General features: G+C 40.5%; 1 protein-coding gene across 2 annotated transcripts in view; it reads right to left on the bottom strand.

Annotated features, from left to right (window-relative positions):
- Window positions 1-21338, bottom strand: part of ken (zinc finger and BTB domain-containing ken and barbie protein) — a 55915-nt gene that overhangs the window by 9166 nt on the left and 25411 nt on the right. For both annotated transcript variants that reach the window (XM_072305896.1, XM_072305897.1), the window contains 2 exons: window positions 8662-8982; window positions 3199-3654 (listed from right to left, as the gene is read on the bottom strand). In XM_072305896.1, coding sequence (XP_072161997.1) covers window positions 3199-3654; window positions 8662-8973 — 768 coding nt within the window. In that variant the 5' untranslated portion in view covers window positions 8974-8982. The remainder of the gene's footprint in view (window positions 1-3198; window positions 3655-8661; window positions 8983-21338) is intronic.

Here is a 21338-nt window from a genome sequence, read left to right as displayed (position 1 = left end):
CAGATACACCGTTGCCACAATCGATGATGGATCTCAAAACTTTACACTTTGACTTGCATGAAATCCGAGAGTACATTGTGCAAGCGCCTGTCCACGCACAAGGAGCGGCTGAATTCACTTTGGAGGTCGGCCTCTCTACTCACAGTGGGTCCAATGGTCATGTATTAAAATGAAAGATTTGAACGCATGACCTCAAATATTGTTGAGGTGTGACAGACACATGATGTCAAATGAGAAAAATATTATTCTCTTTTCTAGGGTAAAGAAAAATAGGGCAGTATGCTTTCGTTCGAAGAAAATATTATGAGTGGCGCTAGCCACATAGCCACATGCAAGATACGAATGGCGAGGAATGTTCACATTGTTCACGCACACCTGACTCTAGCTACACATACCTTTCAAGCCTACGTAGGTCTGATATTCTTTGTAAAGACACTGATAGCCTAGGCTACTGCATGTCTCTAAATAAATTAACTAACTGACTAACTTTTTCAAAACTTTGAAAATGAGACGTAGTGTTTTCAGCGTCAGATATGCTTTTCATAACGGTCTTTTTCCCTGAATTTAGTTTATTAGCCACTTGTAAAAGTTCCTCAAAATCGATCTTTAGGATGAGGATCATTGCTCAAATTTATCCAAAAATCATCTCAAGTATCGATCGGCCAATCGGGATTTTTCCTGGTGTTTCTGCCTGCCTGTCTACCCCTAAACGTGGAAATATATTCTTCAAACAGTGTCCTTAACATTGAGTCTTAGGGACCGTCCCTAAATTACGTAACACTCCAGGAGGACAAGGGTCGAGCAAAGCGTTACGTCATTTTGTTTTTACGTATTTAAGGATAGGGACCTACGTCGCAAAAGCGTTACAAGAGGGTCAAAAATGTCGAAAAAGTGCGTCACGAAATTTAGGATACACTGGAAAAAAAAAAAAAACACATTGGATCTAGAGTCCAGACTCTTAAAAACATCGACAAGAAAAAATACTCTTGATTCAATCAGATTTAAGCTTAAATCAAGAACCAAGCCTCTTAATTTGAGCGGATTTCCTTTCGATTTAAGCTTAAATCTGAATGAATCAAGAGTCCTTTTTCTTGTCAATGTTTTCAAAAGTCTGGACTTTAGAGCCAATGTGTTTTTTTTTTTTTTCCAGTGTAGGTCCTTTAAGGAGGAACACAACTTCAAACTTCTTTCTCTTGGTTCAAACCGAATCGACCTGTGCGTTTCTTTCAAACTAGGTCCAATTGACGTCGTTGCGGACAGGTCTTAATGAGCGACAGTCCTTTTCCCACTGCGCAGCTGTCTATGACTCCGAGAGCCAAGCGGTGACGTCACAACCGTGGACGGGCTCTCATTGAAACATCACTGGCTGTTGACGAAGTCGACCTTGGAGCGTGAATGATTACCGCACGGGGAAAAGAGAAAAGACGGGAGGTGGAAGAAAAACAAGGAGGAGTGGCGAAGGGCGAAGACGCAGAATGCCCCACTTGAAGATTTCGCGCTCGCTCTATGCTCCCGTCCTAAGCCAAAACGCCGTATGAGCCTTCAGGCGTTGCCAAATTTCCTCTGACAAATCACTTGTTTTCAGGAAATTTTTTGAATATTTTCCCGCCGGTCTCTCAGATAATTTTGTTCGTAATTTGATCTGAGGTGTCTGAAAATTGTGTCGGAAAAATGGATTGCATTTTGCAAAAAGGAACCACTAGCATTGCAATGATGCTAAGATTGTGCAACTTCATCAACTTTTGCAATAAAATCGCGGAAATCGTGAAAAACTATGAAATTTAGATGGTAATTTTTGTCTTAAATTTACAGTTTTTAGCGAGTAAAATAGAAACTATTAATGGATAATCGGGTTTTTCCTCCGAGACAAAAGAAGTTGCACAATCTTAGCAACATTGCAATGCTAGTGATTCCTTTTTGCAAAATGCAATCCATTTGATCTGAGGTGTCTGAAAATTGTGTCGGAGAAATATTCATAATTTTCCTTAAAAATAAACATTTTATCCAAGGAAATTCGGCAACTCTGGAATGTTCATACGACGTTTTTCCTTTAGTATGGCTATGGCTATGACTATGAGTAGGTATTATCTCTTCCGTCTTGGAGGAGCATCACGATGAAGCTCTACCCACTGCCGCTGCCCATCCTGATTCCCCGATGCGCGCCCGCGGATCGCGCTGATTGCAAACGTGATTTTCATGAAAATTTCATGTCCGTGACATCATCTCGGTGACTCACGGCTGCGCCTCCTTCGCTCGCGGGCTTTTCCAACGTGCAGTCGCGCGGAGAGGGGGTGGCACGAGTGATAGTGCAGCCAGAAGTGGAGCGGAATCAATGCGGGAATGCGAGGTTCCATGCATGATTATTTCACGATCCAATCTTCTCCGCATCGATGTTTATTCTTGGACCTGGTCTTTTTCCGCACTCATCAATTTTATCCGAATGCTTATGACGTATTGAAATATTGATAGCTTTCAAGGGCAAATATTGTCGCACCTTATGTTGGCATTTCCTACATCCCGGAGATTGAAAGTTTTTGATAGACCAATGGACAGAGTTAGAAATTGGATGCATCTACGTTAAAATGAACAACATGTAAATGTATTCAATTAAAATAAACCTAAAAATGCGCCTGCTTATAAAAATGCTTCTCGTTAAAAATTCTATCGCCGATCCTTTTAATATTGAAAAAAATCGTAGGACAATGATTCAAAGGCTGAAGTTCTAATTTTTGTTGATTGAGCATGTAAGTGCGGTAGCTAATGAATGAATGTTTCAGCTAGGAGGAAAAAACGGAAGGTCCTACAACAATATTCCATGACTTTTCCATAGGCAGATTCGGACACTTCAAATGGGGGGGCGTTAAAGGGGCCCAGAGGACTTCGCCTGGACAATTTTCGAAAATTTAAAGGCATCTAATATGCAAACTCCGTGATAGATAATCACAAAATACAAGCTTGCTTCCCTCTGCTTTCCTCCGTTCCTTCCCTCTTTCTTCGTTTTTCTCCCCTCCTTTTTCGAATCGAACGAGGGAAGAGCGTACACCCGGTACACTCCCCCCTCCCTGGATCCCCCTACGGACTTTTCATGGTTTGGCAAAATTCCGAACTTTCGCAGGTTTTCCCAAAGACTTTTCACTAGCTTGCCACCCTATCTACGGTACTTAATTGGTTCCCATGGATAATTGGCGAGGGGCTTACCTTATTACTAAACGCCTCGTCCTTGTCCTGCGGGTTGCTTAGCGACAAGTTGACGGGGATGGAGGAACTTCTTCTTCGTCTTCTTCGGCGGACATTTCTCTGCGGGGAGCCATTACCATTACCATTATCGGACTCTGGTTCCGGGGACGCGTCCGGGTCGGTCTTGATGACGACCTCGCCCAAACTGCAGCTCCTCTCGGGAGCCCCGGCCGACCCGGACCCCGTCTCCATGCGCTCCTCGTCGCTGAGGTCCGACTCCTTGTCCCTCGGGAAGACGAGCTCGCTGGAGCGGGAGTCGTTGCTCGAGTCGTCCTTGTGCGAGTGGGAGTGCGAGTGGGATCCCTCGCGCGAGTGCGCCTCCCGATCGCTGCTCGAGGACGGGAGCTTGTTGTCCCACAGCTCGGACTTGATCTCCAGAAGGGCGAACAGCTCGATCACCCCGCACATCTCGTTCGGCTGCAACAGGACAAACGACCAAATTATGGAAAAGGAAATGCGAATACGAAACTTTCGGGAATGATGCATTTTTAATTAGACGTACTTTTATGCTAGACTGAACTAAGTACAAATGAAGTAAACTAAAAAGATTTAAATGTACTGGAGTGTATAGCATGTTTTGTAGTTCTTTTTGCTTTAATGCATTTTTGCATACTTACTAGGTATTATAGATTAATGGACGGTGAAACTGCAAAAATGCCTATCTTGGTTGCGGTATTTCAAAATCTCCGCTATTACTATGTTTTTTAAAAAGATAGCTTGAGGCTTTTACAGAAATTTCTTTACAAAGAGGAGGGATATCACGAACATTCTCATAAAAAGGTCAGTAGTTTTCTACGAAGAGAATAAAGTAAGACAGGAAGTTTGCAACTTTTGGAAACCGAGAGATACGCATTTCTGCAGTTTCGCCATCAAAATAATCCAATTTAAAATGGGCCACTAGACAAGGCTTGACCAGTTTAACCATCTTAACGTCTTCACAAAACTGATTTTTGATCAATTTGATCAATTTTTATAGGTGGCTACATAACGAAATGGGTTCACCGGCGGCCTAAGGCAAATGAACAGTGAACGGCGATGAAAAGCCTTCAATTAGACAGAACGCAACATGCTTTACTTGCGCTCAATCAAGATGTTGGAACTGTTGGAAGGGGCGTTTACCACTTTAACTCGCTCATAAGGAAAAATGGAACGCACTTTTTGCGGTAAAATTTCAATTCTAATACATAAAAATAACAGTCTAAAAAGCATAATATGTCTACATGTAATTAGAAACAAACAAATTTTCACACATACTCACGGAAACAAACAAAAATGAAACAGTACATTAAAACTTACGTTGATATTCACTGTTGGAGGACAAATAAGACTCCAAGAAATCAATTTCGTACAGACATGTAACGTAAATGTTAGACAATAATATAAATTTAGGAGTAGTTTAGAGAGATGGATATTATAAACTTTCACCGCTTTAGTGTTGACGACAACAAGACATTGTACTTCATTTTTTCCTTATTAATTTAGTTATTCAGATATTTAGGCTAACATTGTGATGATAATCGGGCAAAACTTTGTTAACAAGTAAATAAACTTGACCATGGAGGCCAACTTCAATATAGAATTAAGGCTTGAGAACGAAAATATGGCTTCCACAAAAATCTTTTTTTTATTTTGCGATAACTCCTCGCTCATTTCAAAGAGACAGCTTATGCAGAATTAATGACTTACAATACATTTATTATATTCGCTCGAAGATAGAAACAAACAGTCTTTCGCACATTATTTTCTCTCTTATATTCCCAGTAATTCCTAATGTAAGTCTGCCTGTTTTTACTAGAACTCTGCAATTTTTAGAAAAATACTGGTCCTCACAAGTTACATGATCAAATATTTAAGTTAGAGATTTTAATGAACTTAAAATAAACGTGCGACTCCATGTTATGTAAAGAACTAATGAAATCAAAGACGACATAAAAGCACATAAAGAGGCTTCATGCGGCGGTTTTCTTTCTGCCACTTTGAACGCTTACGTATAAAATCCAGTAAACTGTTATGGAATTAAAAACGCTTCTCATTTTCAGATTGACATGATCATATTGGATCGGCCTAATTTTGATGAGACACAAAGTGAAAACATCAAAATTCGGAAGGAAAGTTTTTAACTTTCGCTAAGCTTCGGCAAGAATAGTGATGCCGGAGGGAGGCGAAATCTTCATTACTTGAAGTCATTTATTTTAGAAATCTAGTCTTTCGTTTTATTTGTCCCGGAGACAATGTGATTTCATTTGGTCCGATTTTCTCTGGCACCCTCCTATGTCCTCAAAATAGAGGAAATTAAAGAAACATAGTTTCAATCTTTGCGCTTCTTTATCTGATGAAGAAAAATGAAATTAAATTGAGAGGCTATTTATTTCGGAGGCAAAATATGACCTGTCAGATTGTTGTCTATCATGACACTGAAGCCTGAAGCCTTAGACTTATCTTGATTTTTGAGGACCCGAGATCAAAATCTGAATTATCCATTTCCAATTTTTCTTGGAATGCTTACGTTGTGTTTTTTCTTATTTTTTCTCATATACCTCCATTTCGCTCATAGAGAATAGCGCATTTGTATCAACCATTTTATTTTTTGCGATTCTTCAATAAAAAAAGAAAATAAAATAGAAAAAGGATCCTGGTTAAAATATTTTCTATCAAGAAAAAGAGAAGACATACGTAGAACATGAAAAGGTTGCAAGGAGTGCAGAGTGAGTAGGTTTTTGCTCTTGCATTCCCTGCGAGAGCAAATCTTTTTTTATGAAAAACTTAATTTAGCTATTGTTGCAGCCAGTGAATTTTAGTCATTGAAACGTTATTTCTTAGTCCCAGGTTTAAACTCTCGCAATTGCTGCTTTTTTCTGTTCAAATTACGTCTTATTAAAATGAAATAATAACACTTGTAAAATTAAGGGCCCTCGTTTCATTACGTTAAAATGGAAGGACTGAAGCAAAATTTAAGGAAATGATAAACTGAGATTTTGGGAAAAGGTAAATGTACAAGACATAAACGTGATTTATCTTTGCCCCGGTAAGATGTTTGTTCTTGGCCTAGGCCTATCGGTGTTTTTCCATTTGGATCTTTCAGCGGCCTCAGAAATTTGTTTCACTGTTATGTAAAGAGACTTCAATGAAAAATGCGTGTAAAGCCATAAAACACAGCTCCGCAGACAATTTTAGACAAATCACAAAACGAAAATATGGTTGATGTGCCCGCCTCAAAGCTTCAAAATAGACTAAGCAGCGAGCCAATTAAATTTAATGCGTTTCTTCAGTATTTATCAAGAGTTTTACAAATTACACGGAAAATTATTTTTGACCCGGTCGTTAATTTTGAAAGCTGCGGTGAAAAAAGAGAGAGCACGAAGAAAAAAAGCCAAAAATAAAACTTGGACAAATTGCTTGCGCCTCGGGTCCGAACTCAAGACGCGAAATGTGCGGCGTTGTCATTCAAGATCAAGAGGAAATGAGGAAGAGAAAGACCCAAAGAAACCAATTAGTCACGATTATAAATTCATGCCGGGAAAAGTATGCATCCGTTGAGATCAAAACGCAACGCGCTTAAAAATGAACATGGGGAGGCGTCTCCTTTCAATGCGTAAATAGAACTTTGAAAAACTGACAACTTAGGAGGGATAGTGAAGGACTTTCCTCGCAAGTTCAGGAAAAATATGTGCATTGCTGTTCTGCCATGCTAAGTAAAAACGCCGTATGAACCTTCGTTGATTGCCAAATCTCCTTTGATTAAATACGAATTCTCAGGAAAACTCGTGCATATTTTCAATTCAATTTGTCAGAAAATTTTCTTTGTAATTAGATCTAATCTAATTTATCTGAAAATTTAAAGAGAAAATATTCATAATTATCCTTAAAAATAAACAATTCATTGGAGGAAATTTGGCGACTCTCGAATGTTCAAACGGCGTTCTTCCTTAATACGGCAGTGTTAAAGATGTGCATAAATAAATTAGGGGTAAATGGTAAATGCATCCAGTTCAAAGTGAACAAAAAAAAAAAAAAAAAAAAAAAAAAAAAAAAATCCCCACCCTTGCTTGAAGTATAGATTTTTTTTATTATGTTTTATTTTTATTTGCTCTCAAACTGCCGACAAAAGAAATTATTTGGTAAATTAGCTTTAATGCATTCACGTCTAATGTTATGAGTGTTTAGTCGCTAGGTACACAGCTACCAGTTGCGAGTATAGGGTGAAATAAAACGCGGTTTCGAAATTACTGACCAGACTCAAGTGTTCAAAAACAACGAGGAAAAGTTAGAGGCCGAATTTCAAAATCTTCGAAGTAGGAGACAATGAGATTTAATCAATGCCTCGAACAACGTTGTTCTCTTTTTTGAGTTCACAATGGGGAAACTTCGTGATGTAACACGTCTGGGTAAGGCGGAAAAACTTACGATTTTAAATTTCATCACAAAAAACGGAACGACATACCAAAGAAACACTGTGAAGTGCGTCAGAGGGTTGTGAGTGAGCACGATTAGCCGGTTTGAAGATTATCTTTTTTTTACTTTTTCGATTTAATTCAACTGTTAACTCTTTAAGTTTTTGCTTAGGGTCTACATCTAATCCCTTTATTTATTGGTCAATTGAATTTTGAGGTACCTGATTCGTTAAGACGTAACATCTTTCTCGATAGTTATAGAGGTCGATTGAAATTTGAATTTTTAATTTGATATGCTCAAAGCTCAAAAAAGTTGTATTATAATGCATTTATGTCATCAAAAATAAGAACGGAACCACTGATTGTTTCTGCAGATTCATTTCGAGGGCTAACGAAGAATACCTAACTGACAATTTTGGCAAAAATGAGATAGCGACTTTGCTGCATTCTACAGTATAAGATACGCAAGCTGATGATTTTAGTTTTTTTCCAAGTCTGGAGGGGAGAGCTTCAATGACGCTGTAATGTACAAAAAATAAGCAACACTGGAAAAAAAGTCACTTGGATCTAGAATCCAGACTCTTAATAACATTGACAAGAAAAAATACTCTTGATTCAATCGAGTTTTCCTTGAATCGAAGAGCCGAGCCTCTTGATTTAGGCGGATTTCCTTTTGATTCAAGCAAAAAGACCGATTGAATCAAGAGTTTTCTTTCTTGTCAATGCTTTTTACAGTCTGGACTCTAGATCCAAGCGAATTTTTTTTCCAGTGAGATCCATTCTTAAAATTACAAAAATTGCGAAATTTTCTCTCCGTTCTTCAAAATCGTCAATTTGCGGGTAGGTTGGCAGTATTGTTCATCGTTGGCCAGTCATATCACAATTAATTGTAAATGTCCAAGTCTAAACCCAAACTTCTTTTATTTCGCGGTTTGGCTGACCTACCCAAAAGAAAACTAATCCAAAGTAACCGGAAACAAAAAACTTTCTAACTTTCAAAATTTTTAAGTACGTGGTAGACGTGATAAATTACCTGGACACAAGCTTGACCGGTGTAGAGGAAGTCGAGCATGGTTCGCATGTGGACGACTTTGATGTCGGGGAACTGGACGGTGACTTGGGGCTCGTGGGTGGGGTAGTCTTTGAGGAGCCGTTTGATGAGGGGGCTCACCGAGGCGAGCACGAGGCGGTGGGCATGGAGGATTTGTCCCTTCTCGCAGATGAGCGTCAGGTCCGCGAAGCTCTCGGCGTCGAACCAGGAGCGGATCTCGTCTACCAGCGACATGTGATGCTTCCCATAGTGCAGGGTCAACAGACCGCTCGAGTCGTTTTCAGAGCCCAACATAATTTTTGTCTGAAACAGATCACCCAAAAACTCTTGTAAACAAAATAAAACACTGAAGAAAAAAAACATCGCATAGCGCATACGCGGATCCAAAAGGGGGCGTACAATGGATCGAGTCAATTAGAGAGGTCGGACATGCAATCCTATATATTAAAATGCAAAGTTCCGAATCTTGGGGCATTAACTTTGAGAGAACCACCGGACCGATTTGCATGGATCTTTTTTTAAATGAAAGCCCCTGAGCTGTAGATTTGCAGGCTGTGATCGTTTTTTCGATTTTCTCAAATTTTCTCCCATAATTTTCTCAAATTTTCTTCGATGCATTAAAACGGAGGTCCGAATCTTTGGACGTTAACTTTGAGAGAACCACCGGACCGATTTGCATGGATTTTTTTTTAAATGAAAGCCTGTGATCTGTAGATTTGCAGGCTGTGATCGTTTTTTCGATTTTCTCAAATTGTCTTACTTTTATCGACGAGTGAAGTTTAGCTGGGCTCAAATTTTCTCCCATTTATTCAGACTAAAGTCCGCATTTTGGGACATTAACTTTGAGAGAACCACCGGACCGATTTGCATGGGGTTTTTTTTAAATGAAAGCTTCTGATCTGTAGATTTGCAGGCTGTAATTGTTTTTTCGATTTTCTCAAATTTTCTTACTTTTATCGACGAGTAAAGTTCAGCTGTTTCGAGCGGTCATCTGGCCGCTACCTGCTTGCCCGTCCCTAGATACCCCCTCTAGGGTCTCAGCCACCCCTCCCACCACGTTCTTTCGGCTATCTCCGTTTTCTTTCGTATAGCTTTCCTCCCACCAACCTCAAAGAAGGTTTGGGTCGCATTGTCGTTCGTCACTCACCACCCACATTCCGTCGCAATCTCTCGGCTACTCCGCTTCACCACTTCTTGATAGGCATCCTGGCGGTTTGACTGACCCTGACTTATTAACTGCAGCGGTGCGCACACGTATTGCTAACAACATGTATTGTTATGGACATTTCATTCTTATTTGTTCTTTTCTCTTTCCAACTTTGTTTCAAATTTGCTTGATACTTCGTTTCTTCCTCTCTCTTTATTTTGTTGGTCGGTCGACTACGTTGATCGGCTTTTTGCTATTGAAAGCACATTAAGACTTCATGGATTTTCAATATCATCATTTGATCTTCCGGAATTGCTTCCAATTAACCTGAATCTTCAAGGGTCGGAGCCTGACTCTCCTCCCCCTAAAACTATGATTCCATGATTTCTGCCGCTAACCCAGAGCAACATCAAATTATTTCTGAAATAATTAGTCTCATCCAAAATCCATCTTACACGTGTAATGCGATTTTCATTGATGGTCCAGGAGGATCGGGAAAAACTTTCGTTTAAGAATGTCTTACTGCGTATTGTACAAAGGAAAACTTAGACGTCATCTCCGTTGCTTGGACAGGTATCGCCGCATCGTTGCTACCTAACGGTCGGCCGGTTCATAGCAAATTCAAAATTCCTTCGGTTCTGAATGAGAATTCTGTGTCGAGTCTGACGGTTAGCTCAAGAGAGGCTGAGACTATTCGGAAAACAACGATCATTTTTTGGGGTGAAGCTCCCATGGTTATCACGCATGCTCTGGCATGCATCGACCGACTTCTTAGAGAATGGGTAATGATATCCCTTTTCGAGGAAAAATTGTCGTCTAGGGTGGTGATTTTAGACAGGTTTTACCCGTTGTTCCGCATGCTTCTCGCCAAACATTGGTGCAAAATGCAATCAAATTCTCACCACTTTGACCTCTTTTCAAAATCAGAAAACTTACTCAAAATATGAGAACTTTGCAAGACGAAGCGGAGTTTGCAAAATTTTAACTCGAAATAGGTGATGGTGTTTACCTTTCTGCTAAAAAAGGCCATGCCGGAATTCATTGATTTACCGACAAGCAGTATTACTGAAACTGATATTATTACTGAAATTTATGGAAAAGATAGCTTCCTCATGTTCGAACGTAGATTTCACAAACTGCGCAATTCTGGCCCCTAAAAATAAGCATTGCAATGAAATTAACGACAAGGTTGTTGAAGTTCTTTCAGGTGTCTCTAAAACGTACTTCAGTGTTAACAGGCTCATTGTAGAGGAAGAGGGAGAGGCTCTCAATTTTCCCCTCGAATTCTTGGACAGTCTTAATCTTAGTGGCTTACCACCGCTTAAACTCACACTTTTGGAGGGGGTTTTTGTCATGCTTTTAAGAAACCTCAACGTTTCTAAAGGTTTATCGAATGGTACCCGATTGATCGTCTGGAAACGTTATGAAAATTGTCTTGATTTGCAGGTCATTTCCGGCGAGAAGGCCGGTGAAAGAATTTCACTGCCAAGAATTGATTTGTCACCTGCAGACTCCTCTCTCCCTTTCTCTTTTAAGAGGCGACAATTTCCAATTCGCATTGCGTTCTGCATGACCATCATCAAAGCTAAGGGTCAAACACTGAAGCGAGTCGGCATTTATTTACCCCAAACAGTTTTTGGCCATGGTCAACTATATGTTGCACTCTCACGAGCTACATCGTACAAAAATTTTGAAGTCCAAATTCTTCCCAAAGGCAACCGTACAAAAAACATCGTGCACAAAGAGGTGCTTCGATCTTTTATAAATCCCAAAAGCCTCATAGTCATTAGAAAATTATCAAAAAATAAAAATAAAAAAAAATTAAAAAATAACACAAAAAAAGAAAAACTAATAATGCGAGCTTTTTATAACATTTTTCGGTAGAATGGCAGTCTCCACCCTGTAACGCAGAGAGGCAGTTAAATTCCTTGATCTTCTGCCGCAGAATCATCATCATTATTAAATAGATTCAACTAATCGCTCCGATTCCAAATAAGCTACTGCACCACCATTGCTAGCTGTGGAGGGCGCCCGTAGGGCGCCCGGAGCAGCTAGTTTTTAACTAAAACTGCAAATTTTTATGTTTATTTCGTCACATTTTAAAGTTCAAGAGGTGCTGTAAGAAGAAACTTTTACGAGAAAACCAATGGAGCAACTTTTAGAACCTCAAAATTTTGTATAAACGGAGTTATAAGCGTTTAAAGTTTCCAAATTTTGCCCGCCTTATCCTATTAACACGATCCACGGTGGCGATCCACGGTGGCGATCCACTGTGGGTGGGGAGGCGCCCGGGCGCCTCCCCACCCACGCGGTTCGCTCAAAAAAGATGATATAGAAAAAGGGAATGAAGAAAGAAAGAAGGAACGGCGGCAAAAAGGAGGAGAGACGCTTAAATTTCGTTATTGTTAGTAACAAATTTGACTCAAATTGAATATAGGATGCTTCAGAAATTTGAAATTTTTTTGGGGGAGGCCTCTCCCCCTTCGAGATGTCTAAACCCGCATATGGCGTAGCGTTAATCAAACCAGTCATATCTCCTTTTTAAAGGAAGTATTATTTTTTTTCCTTTAAGTATTTCTGTTCAACGGAACTATGTGCATTATAACGTGAGCCCTGTTATGCATATAGTCTTATGAGTCTCAGGGCTTATGTCTAAATGCACATAGTTCCGTTTGACAGAAATACGTCCAAATAAGAAACCGAGCACGCACAATCAGTCTAGGTTTTTGACGGAATTCGTGGGTAGGTATATGACGGCAGTTGTGGGAAAATAGGAGAAAAGTATAAGGAAAGTTGCACAAAATGCGACGGCGACGGATTTGTGAAAACAAAACAATGGCTCTCTCTGGAATAACAAAATTAAATAAGCAATTGAAGTAACTGCGGTGACCTCTAAAGGTGTAAAGAACCATTCAAGGTCAGTTGCACTTTGCGATCTGAAGCTAAGCTTTTCCTAAAACGTTCTAGAAATCGTAGATTTTTCCAACCTTAGCTCGGTTGAGTCGAGAGGTTTTCAGTCTTCGACCCTGAAGGCAAAGAACTGCACAGTGCATACCACTTTATCCTAATATTATAGTATTTGAGAGAAACACATGGTCCCTCCTACAGGCAACTAGATGCTTCGCCATAGGCATCCATTTAGGCAGGATTTGTTGTTTCATTGAAATTACTTATTAGTTCAAAAGTGCCTTGAGATCTCACTGTCAGACAAGGCCGGATTAAAGGGGTGGCCACATGGGCCACGGCCCATGGCGGCAAAATGTAGAGGGCGGCAAATTTTGCAATCTTCTTGAATGTAGGTATCAAAAAGAGGTAGATGGTAGGTAGATGTAAGATAAGAGAGACGAGATGTGAGATGAGATGAGATGATGTGTGATAAAAGAGGAAAAATCGGATTCAGAAAATAAATTACAAACGAGAAGAGGCGACAAAATCTCTCATTTCCTGAGAGTAAAAGTATAGTAATTTCTAATTTTGTCGTCTTTCGGTGATACAAGAGACAACACCTTTAATTAGTCGAGTTAAGAGGGAAAGCAAACACGCATTTTGACCTGGAACGGAGCGGCGCGGCGGTCGGCATGAAACACATAGCGCCTACAAGACTGCATGAATACTTCACGCATTGCGTCAAACACACTGTGGTCAGCAGCAGTCGGCTTGAAACGCATAGCGCCTCCAGGACTACATGAATGCTTCACGCATTGCGCCAAACAGTGTGGTTAGCGGCGGTCGGCGTGAAACGCATAGCGCCTACAAGTACAAGACTGCATGAATACTTCACGCATTGCGCCAACACAGTGCGGTCGGCGCGGTGGCGGAAGGTAAAATTATTAACCACATTTATGTTTGTTCTTTCATAATTTGTTCGTTTGTTCTTTTTAAATGGAAGGCCTTGTCCAAACAGGGATGGTTTTACGGAACTGAACTTTTGTCAGTGTTGACAGGGCTTTCACAAAAATGTGCCCAACACGAGTAAACGCGTCTCATACACCCCTCCCCCTCCCCCACCGGCACGTTCACTTGGTGGTTTTTACAGATCGTATTCGACAGATGACACAGGTGAGATTATATTGATATCGATTGATTCAATATGTAACCACAGCCTCATAAGTCAATTTAGAAATCTGAGGTAACGGGTCTTATGTGATCGAATTGTTATTCTCTCGAGTACCAAATGGCAATGAAAAGTGAAATTGTTAGGAATTTTCATTTCAGCTTTTTCAAATTAAATCCTAAAATTTTTGTTTGAGGTTATGTTCTACTGTTTTGAACCAAACGATACATCGAACCACTGTCGAATACGATCTATTGATGTTTCAAATCGAATGAGAAGGGGCGGAAAAGTACAGGCGGCCCATGGGCGGCAAGTAGGTAAATCCGGCCCTGCTGTCACAATGTTTCCTCGATAGATATACAATTATAATAATGTATATGTGTCCGTGCTTGTATTCAGGCAACCCGCATATATTTTTCATATCGCCATATCTTAAGGTAATATTTTGGCCAGCATTTAAAACCCCGACAAAAGGTTGATGAGGATGGTAATCCTAAACTTCGCGCATTTGAAGCGCAATAATAACTTAAAAATTTTGTTTCCTATTTTCAAATTTCAAAGAGGTAGAAGTAGAGATAAAACAATGGAGACACATCAGAGTCTAATACGCTTAAAAATGTGGTAATGAGGAAAGCTGTTCTGAAACGCCGAACAACCCAGGCGCGTTGCTGCGGAAAATCCATACGTCCGAAACGCCGATCCGCCTTCATTTTCAAGCCTATGCAATACGCACGTTCAAGGAGTGCGAATAGTTGTATCAACTATCAAGGAGTTTTTTTTTTACTAGTAGCGATTGAATATGGATGGCGAGAATCGGAAAATGCGTACCTCTGATTGTAGCGTTAAACATCATAGCTTGTGTTATTTTTTCATAGTATTTTTAGGAAAGCAACCAACACATTTTCTTTGTTAATTTTCTGTGAATTGACAACTTTTTACATTCTGACATCGTCACCTTCCGGCCAAAGTATCACAAGCGCCATGCGACGTTACAAAATTTCCGCCGCCATTTTATTTTTTTCAGAGAAATTTTTTAACGAAGCTGTTCGTGAATTTCACTGAATTTTCTATGTACTACCGATAAAATTCAGTGAAATTTTCAAACAGATTCAACCAACAAAATTCCTCAGTAAAAAATCAATTGACGGCGAATATTTTGAAACGTCGCATGGCGCTTGTGATACTTCGGCCGGAAGGTGACGGTATGTTTAATCTTTAAAATTTCACGTAGAACACAATTTCCACGACGAAAATAACTGCTATTATCTCAAAACCGAGAATTTGCCGTTTTTATTTAGAATTTGATACGACACCCAAGTTTTAGAGGGCGCTGTCTCCAATCCGTAACGATTTCCGCTGTATTTCCCGATGCAAATTCTGAGGGGCCGACCGGTAATGGAACTAGGCAATCAGCACAATCAGGACGTCTGGCAATCGAAATCGATACTTGGATCAAAAAATCGAAGCGGAACGAAAGCGAGAAGGGGCACGCCGCGACGCGGCGGGGAGGGCAGGGGGCGGGGGGCAATGGGGCGGCAGCAGGCGGCACTTCTGTTGGCAAACCGATTGCGCAACGTTGCCACACCAACAACCTCTCACTCCACCTCTGGTGCCACGCTCTAACGTTGTCAGGTTCACTATTTTAGTTCATGATTAAATAGGTGTGAGTATGTAAATTATGCCTATGTAAATTGAAATATCATGGGCAAAAATAGAGGAAGTGAGAAAAACCATTCATTCGAGGAGTAAATTACGTTTAGGATCGGAATTTGTAAGCTGGTTCAAGCTTTGGATGTAATATAGAGGGATCTGCAGTGGTTTTCGCTTTTGCACCCCTTGGCCCCTTGACTCGCATTACGCTTTGCGTACCCCTTCAATTCCCCTTATTTCCCTATTTCATGCGTGGAATCGTCTTAAGCTGTAGAACGTCTATATCCTTTCACAATTTCCAATGTAGATAGACGTCTTTTGTTTAAAGTCCATTTATAGAGGCCATCAATTAATGATGTCAGGCACTTTAGGTTCCTTCTCACCCTCCGCCCACCTCGTGTCTGAAGGGATTTGTTAGGCAGTTCTAGAATCTCAAAAAAGAAGGATTTTTGAGAGAAACAGCAAATTTTAAGTCCATGTATATTACAGCCAATGATACTTCTAGAAAATTAATAAGATTGGTTGGAAATCTATGTCGACCGGAATCGATTCAAGCTGGCAACGACAGAGGGTCTGGAATGTGCATGTTCTCAATGCAATTGGACGTCAGTTACCAGAACAGATGTATCTACTACAAATAGAGTTTTTATAAGGAACATACTCGTAGATAAAAAACAGAATAAATTTCAAAAATACTGTAAGCAGGCCGCTGCTGTGCTAAATCTGGCAATATTTTTAATAATTTTTTGAACACATTGTTGGAAATATTGTTCAGCAAGGGGTACTTGGGTAGTCAGTTTTGGGTTTTTTAATTACTACGTCTATCTATGCATGCAAGTTTTCATTCCAGTCTACCAAAAAACGCACAGTTACCATATTATTTAACGTACATAATAATGATGAAGTTATCAGGAAATCGTCTTGTTCAAGAGCAATGCAATTTTAATTTGTGTCTTAATGTCAAGGTATGCAGGTTAAATGATATTCAGGTGTACTAATTGTTCAGACCAATCTAACTACTCCCTAGTATGGTCAAATTTATTGCCTAAATCTGACTGCAGCTGACATCTTCCATGAGAAAGACGAGTATTTTTCGAGCAATTAATCCCAACATAATTGGATACGTGAGCTTTTACATAGACCGGACTGGAATCTACTTCCTAATCAAGGTCCGTAATTAAAAGCAAGTTCAAATGAAGCTAATTAAACACCGAAGCCTTGACACAGATGTGACTTCATCATTCTGACATCATCGCACGTCTACGAGATTTTAGGCGGATTCCGAGCCAAAGGCATTCACCATTGACGTTGGTTTAAGGTCAATCTGAGCGTTACTTAAATACAGAACCGAAATAAAGTCGGTTTATAAAGTCCTTTTTTTCATGTGTCGTATATTTGAACAGAATTGGATTTGTAAAATGCACATACTTGTCTCAAGAATGTCCACACAAATCTTGGGGATCCAGCACCGAAAATAAAGTCATAGTGATACGACAAATAACAGCTCTACTGCTCTGTAAATTACTTTTAACCATGGAATGACTCTGTGTTTATTTTACGTCCTGCTTTTGAATGAAGTAACCTCGAATCCTACGTAAGTAAATTTTAAAGACAAATCTTCACTTCCTCAGAATCCGGCCTCATTTCACCTCGTGTTCAGCGTGAGCCTTGAAAAATCACCATAAATGAAAAATATTTTGAAAACTCATTCAGACAATACTCCAATTTACCTTATGTCTAATATGCACTTGCCTTCCTTACTTCCTTTTGTTATGAAGTTTCTATTCTTCAATAATCAGTTAACGTTTATCATGAAATGGATTACCGAATAAAGTACATTCCGTAGTTCAATAAAGTTCAGTGTTCATATATTGCGTAACGCACTTTTTCACCATTTTTGACCCCCTCTCCCGCATTGCAACGCTTTTGAAACGTAGATCACTATCCTTTAACACGTAAAAATATAATAGCGTATAGTTCTCCTATAGACTATGTCCTTTTCTCCTAGAGCGTTACGCTTTACTGTTAGAAAAGTTTCTGTTTCAGATTGATAGTCGCGATGATAGGGATGTTGATAGGAACAAAGTATGTGTATTACTATGCCAGAGGATTCTGAGACAGAGACATCATCTAGCGAGTAAATCCGTTTTTTTTTTTTTTTTTTTTTTTTTTTTTTTTTTTTTAGAAAAAAGAGTTAGTAATCCATTTCAGGCGTCATGAAATATTGGCTTGGGGAGAGTTTCTTGCTTTCCATTCTCCAGGCCCCGAACTCCTCGCATTGATTTTTTATGTACTTATATTTGACTCTGCGTTACGCGTGCCTTCTAGCATTACGTAAAGCAGCTTTGAGCGACCCCTCCCCTTATACCACAGCATGCACACCCGTAACGGCGTAACGTAGGCTCCAACCCTTTCCCCAAAAAGCTTTACGTCTTAAATGACGAGGATCAGGAAATACCTTTCACCAAGTTCCAAGCAACCAAGTCTGGCAACCCCCTCTTTTACCCGAAACCCCCCGGTCCCCCCGCGAGGGCCGCCAACGCAGACTACGTAACTTTGGCCCGCGCGACCGGCAAGGCAGCGCGCGGCCCGCAGTAGACGCAACCGGCGCGCGGCTCGGAAACTTCAACATTCAAGTCGGCCAGCAATCTGGGATCTACTGCACAAGCACAGGAGACCAGTGCTGCCACTGTGGCCGAGCAAAGACTCCGCGCTTTGAACCTTTTTTTTCGAGGAGGGTAGAGCCCCTTTATACTGAGAGTCTAGACAACATTCCCTCATGGAGTCACAAACGGGAATAAAGATTACACAAATTGAACGTTTCACTGAAAAAAAAAAAAAAAAAAAAAAAAAAAAAAAAAAAAAAAAAAAAAAAAAAAAAAACACATTGGATCTAGAGTCCAGTCTCTTGAAAACATTGACAAGAAAAAGGACTCTTGATTCAATCAGATTTAAGCTTAAATCAAAAGGAAATCCGCTCAAATTAAGAGGCTTGGTTCTTGATTTAAGCAAAAATCCGATTGAATCAAGAGTATTTTTTCATGTCAATGTTTTAAAGAGTCAGGACTCGAGATCCATCAATGTGTTTTTTCCCCCAGTGTCTTCGTAATCATCGGCTCATTCTCAAATTCCTCTCTCCGTTCCTTCTCTCATTCCGTTTGTTCCTTGTCGAACCCATATTTCCTCGGTCCAGTCCAGATTATAATCTTTGCAATTGGTGAAAATGTAATCTTCATTCCCGTTTGTGACATTGTGGCGGCCTAAAATACGGGAACCAATCAGAAATGGATTCGCATTGTCTTAACTCTCAGTATAAAGGGACTCTAGAGGAGGGTAGGCAGGTTAAACTGGGCTTTGCGTAATTATTTTATTTCGGAGAGCGCAGACTCAGATTTCCGGTGCGTTGCGAGGGAGAGGGGGAGTCTAAAAATCCGATTTTCATTGTCTTGTAGATTATGAGCGGCTTCTAACTAGGCATGTTTCGACAGAAAACTTCAAAAACAAATTGGAATGGGAGGAAGGGGGGTAAAGGAACCTCACGCGCGTTTTAATTTTGAGGTTGAGAATGAGAATTGCGGCAAATGGCGAAGAACGTAAACGAGGCTTAGTTACGGGTTAAGTTTGAGAAAGAAGGGAAATTGAGTAAGAGAGAAAGGAGAAATCAACCAGTATCAATTCGGCATCCGAATCGAACCATTCGCGTCGGAATGTACCCAAGCGGAGAAAATTGCGTTTTCTGCGGAAACGATGTGACCACGCGGAGCTTTAATGCCCTCTCCGCCCCCCAAATTTTTTCTTCAGTGCACATTAAGTTAGCGACATGAATTTTGATTGCTTCAAAAAGCGCCCGACGAATGTTCATAGTGCACTTTTAGGGGCCCGAGAAATTTCACATGCGTGGCTAAGTTGGTCTTTTTAGAAATTGAATTTACCACGAACAATTTCATTCACGATAAATTTCTAAATTTTTGTTTTCTCTCTCCCTCGCCCGTTTTTTTAAATTGTTTTGAACTCAGCACTTTTTGAAACGAAAATATGTAGAATAATAAAAAACAGTAACCAAAAAATCGCTGAATATCGTAGAAAAGGGTGAATCTAGAAAATTCCGGCGGCCAACACGACTATGATCAGGGTTTCTACTGAAACAGGCTGGCCAAAAATCAGTACTTTTCCAGTACATTCCCGAGAAATTCAGTACCTCCTCATCAGAAAAATTCAGTACTGTTTCGGTGCCTCCAATTGACAAAATTTGAATTTCTCGCTCAAATTACGACAAAACTGACGAAAAATTAAGCAAATTCCGGACCTTCTTGCGGAATTTCCGTACTGGTTTAGTGCCGCCCTTACAACCCCCCCCCCCCCCCCCTTAGACCGCCCTTAAAAAATCAGTACTACTTCCGGACTTTCCGGAAATTCCGAACCTCTAGACACCATGATGACAACAAAGATTCCTGGCTAAGAATCGAGAAGTTCTGAATTCCAGAATTAGCGGCACGTAATGGCAACACTGGCTCTCGCGGGGGGCGCTGGCTAGGCGTCGCGGCGGCGCGGAGGTGGCAGCGCTGCGCTGCCCCGCGCCGCGGCGCTATTACTTAATCTCTCTCGCAAGAGCGAAGCGTCGCGACGCGGACGCCTGGGCCGCTCGCGCGAGGAACGCCGGCGTAATCTCTCAGATTTCCGATACTTAGCGACCAAACTCACTCTCGCTCAAGTTCAAGGTTAGCCGCGCTAGTATTTCTCCTCTCTTGGAGTTTCCTCCTCCGTGCATGCCCGCGTCTTTCTGCATCCTCGCTTCCTCACTTGGATTGGCTGCCCACGTGAGAGCTGTTGCCGGAGCAGGATTTATCCACCGCACATAAAAGGATCCAATTAGAGGGTCGTCATTCTCAAGGAAAAGGAAACTTGCACACACTCGTCCGACTTCCAACTTCACCGGAAAAAAACGCCGTATGAATAGAGGAACTTTGCCAAATTTCACATATGATAGAGTGAGAGTTTTCTGAAACACTCGGGAATAACACTGGAAAAAAGTCGCTTGAATCTAGAGTCCCACTGAAGAAAGATTGGTAGAATTTACCATTCCTTCAATCTTTGAGTCAATTCTGCCAGAGGAATGGTCACCTGTGCCAGTATATAGTAACGTTAGCCTTCCTTTTGGCAGAATTGACTCTGAATTGACGCTGTGTGAAATACAGCGTGAAGGAATGGTAAATTCTACCAATCTTTTTTTTTTTTCAGTGAGACTCTTAATAACATTGACAAGAAAATATACTCTTGATTCAATCCGACTTTTCCTTGAATCGAAAAGCCGAGCCTCTCGACTTAGGCGGATTTCCTTTGGATTCAAGCAAAAAGTCCGATTGAATCGAGAGTATTTTTTCTTGTCAAAGTTTTTAAAAGTCTGGACTCTAGATCCAAGCGACTTTTTTCCCCAGTGGATTTTCCTTGAATTTTTAAGATAATATATCTGCCAACCTCGTCTAGCTTATCTAAAAAAATCAAAGAATAATATTGATCACTTTTCTTATAGGAAATATTTAATCCAGGGCAAATTGGCAACATTCGGAAGCTCATACGGTGTTTTTCCCGGGATACGCTCGACGCGCCGGTAGCGTGACGTGTTTTGCGATAAATCGATCGTTCTGCAATTTAAACCTATGGAAAAGAATCGATAAACAGGATGTTCGCAACGACCACTTTAATGATCGATTCTTCACCACAGCTTCAACTGGGAAAATATCGGTAGTTGATCATTCATGCCTCGCAACTGCAAGTGACACGCTGTATGTAACACCGCCATCCTCATTC

Source organism: Bemisia tabaci, unplaced genomic scaffold, assembly GCF_918797505.1.
Source record: "Bemisia tabaci unplaced genomic scaffold, PGI_BMITA_v3".
NCBI classification, from domain to species: domain Eukaryota; kingdom Metazoa; phylum Arthropoda; class Insecta; order Hemiptera; family Aleyrodidae; genus Bemisia; species Bemisia tabaci.
The sequence above is the reverse complement of the archived record's forward strand: the minus strand, read 5'-3'. Positions and strand labels throughout refer to the sequence as shown.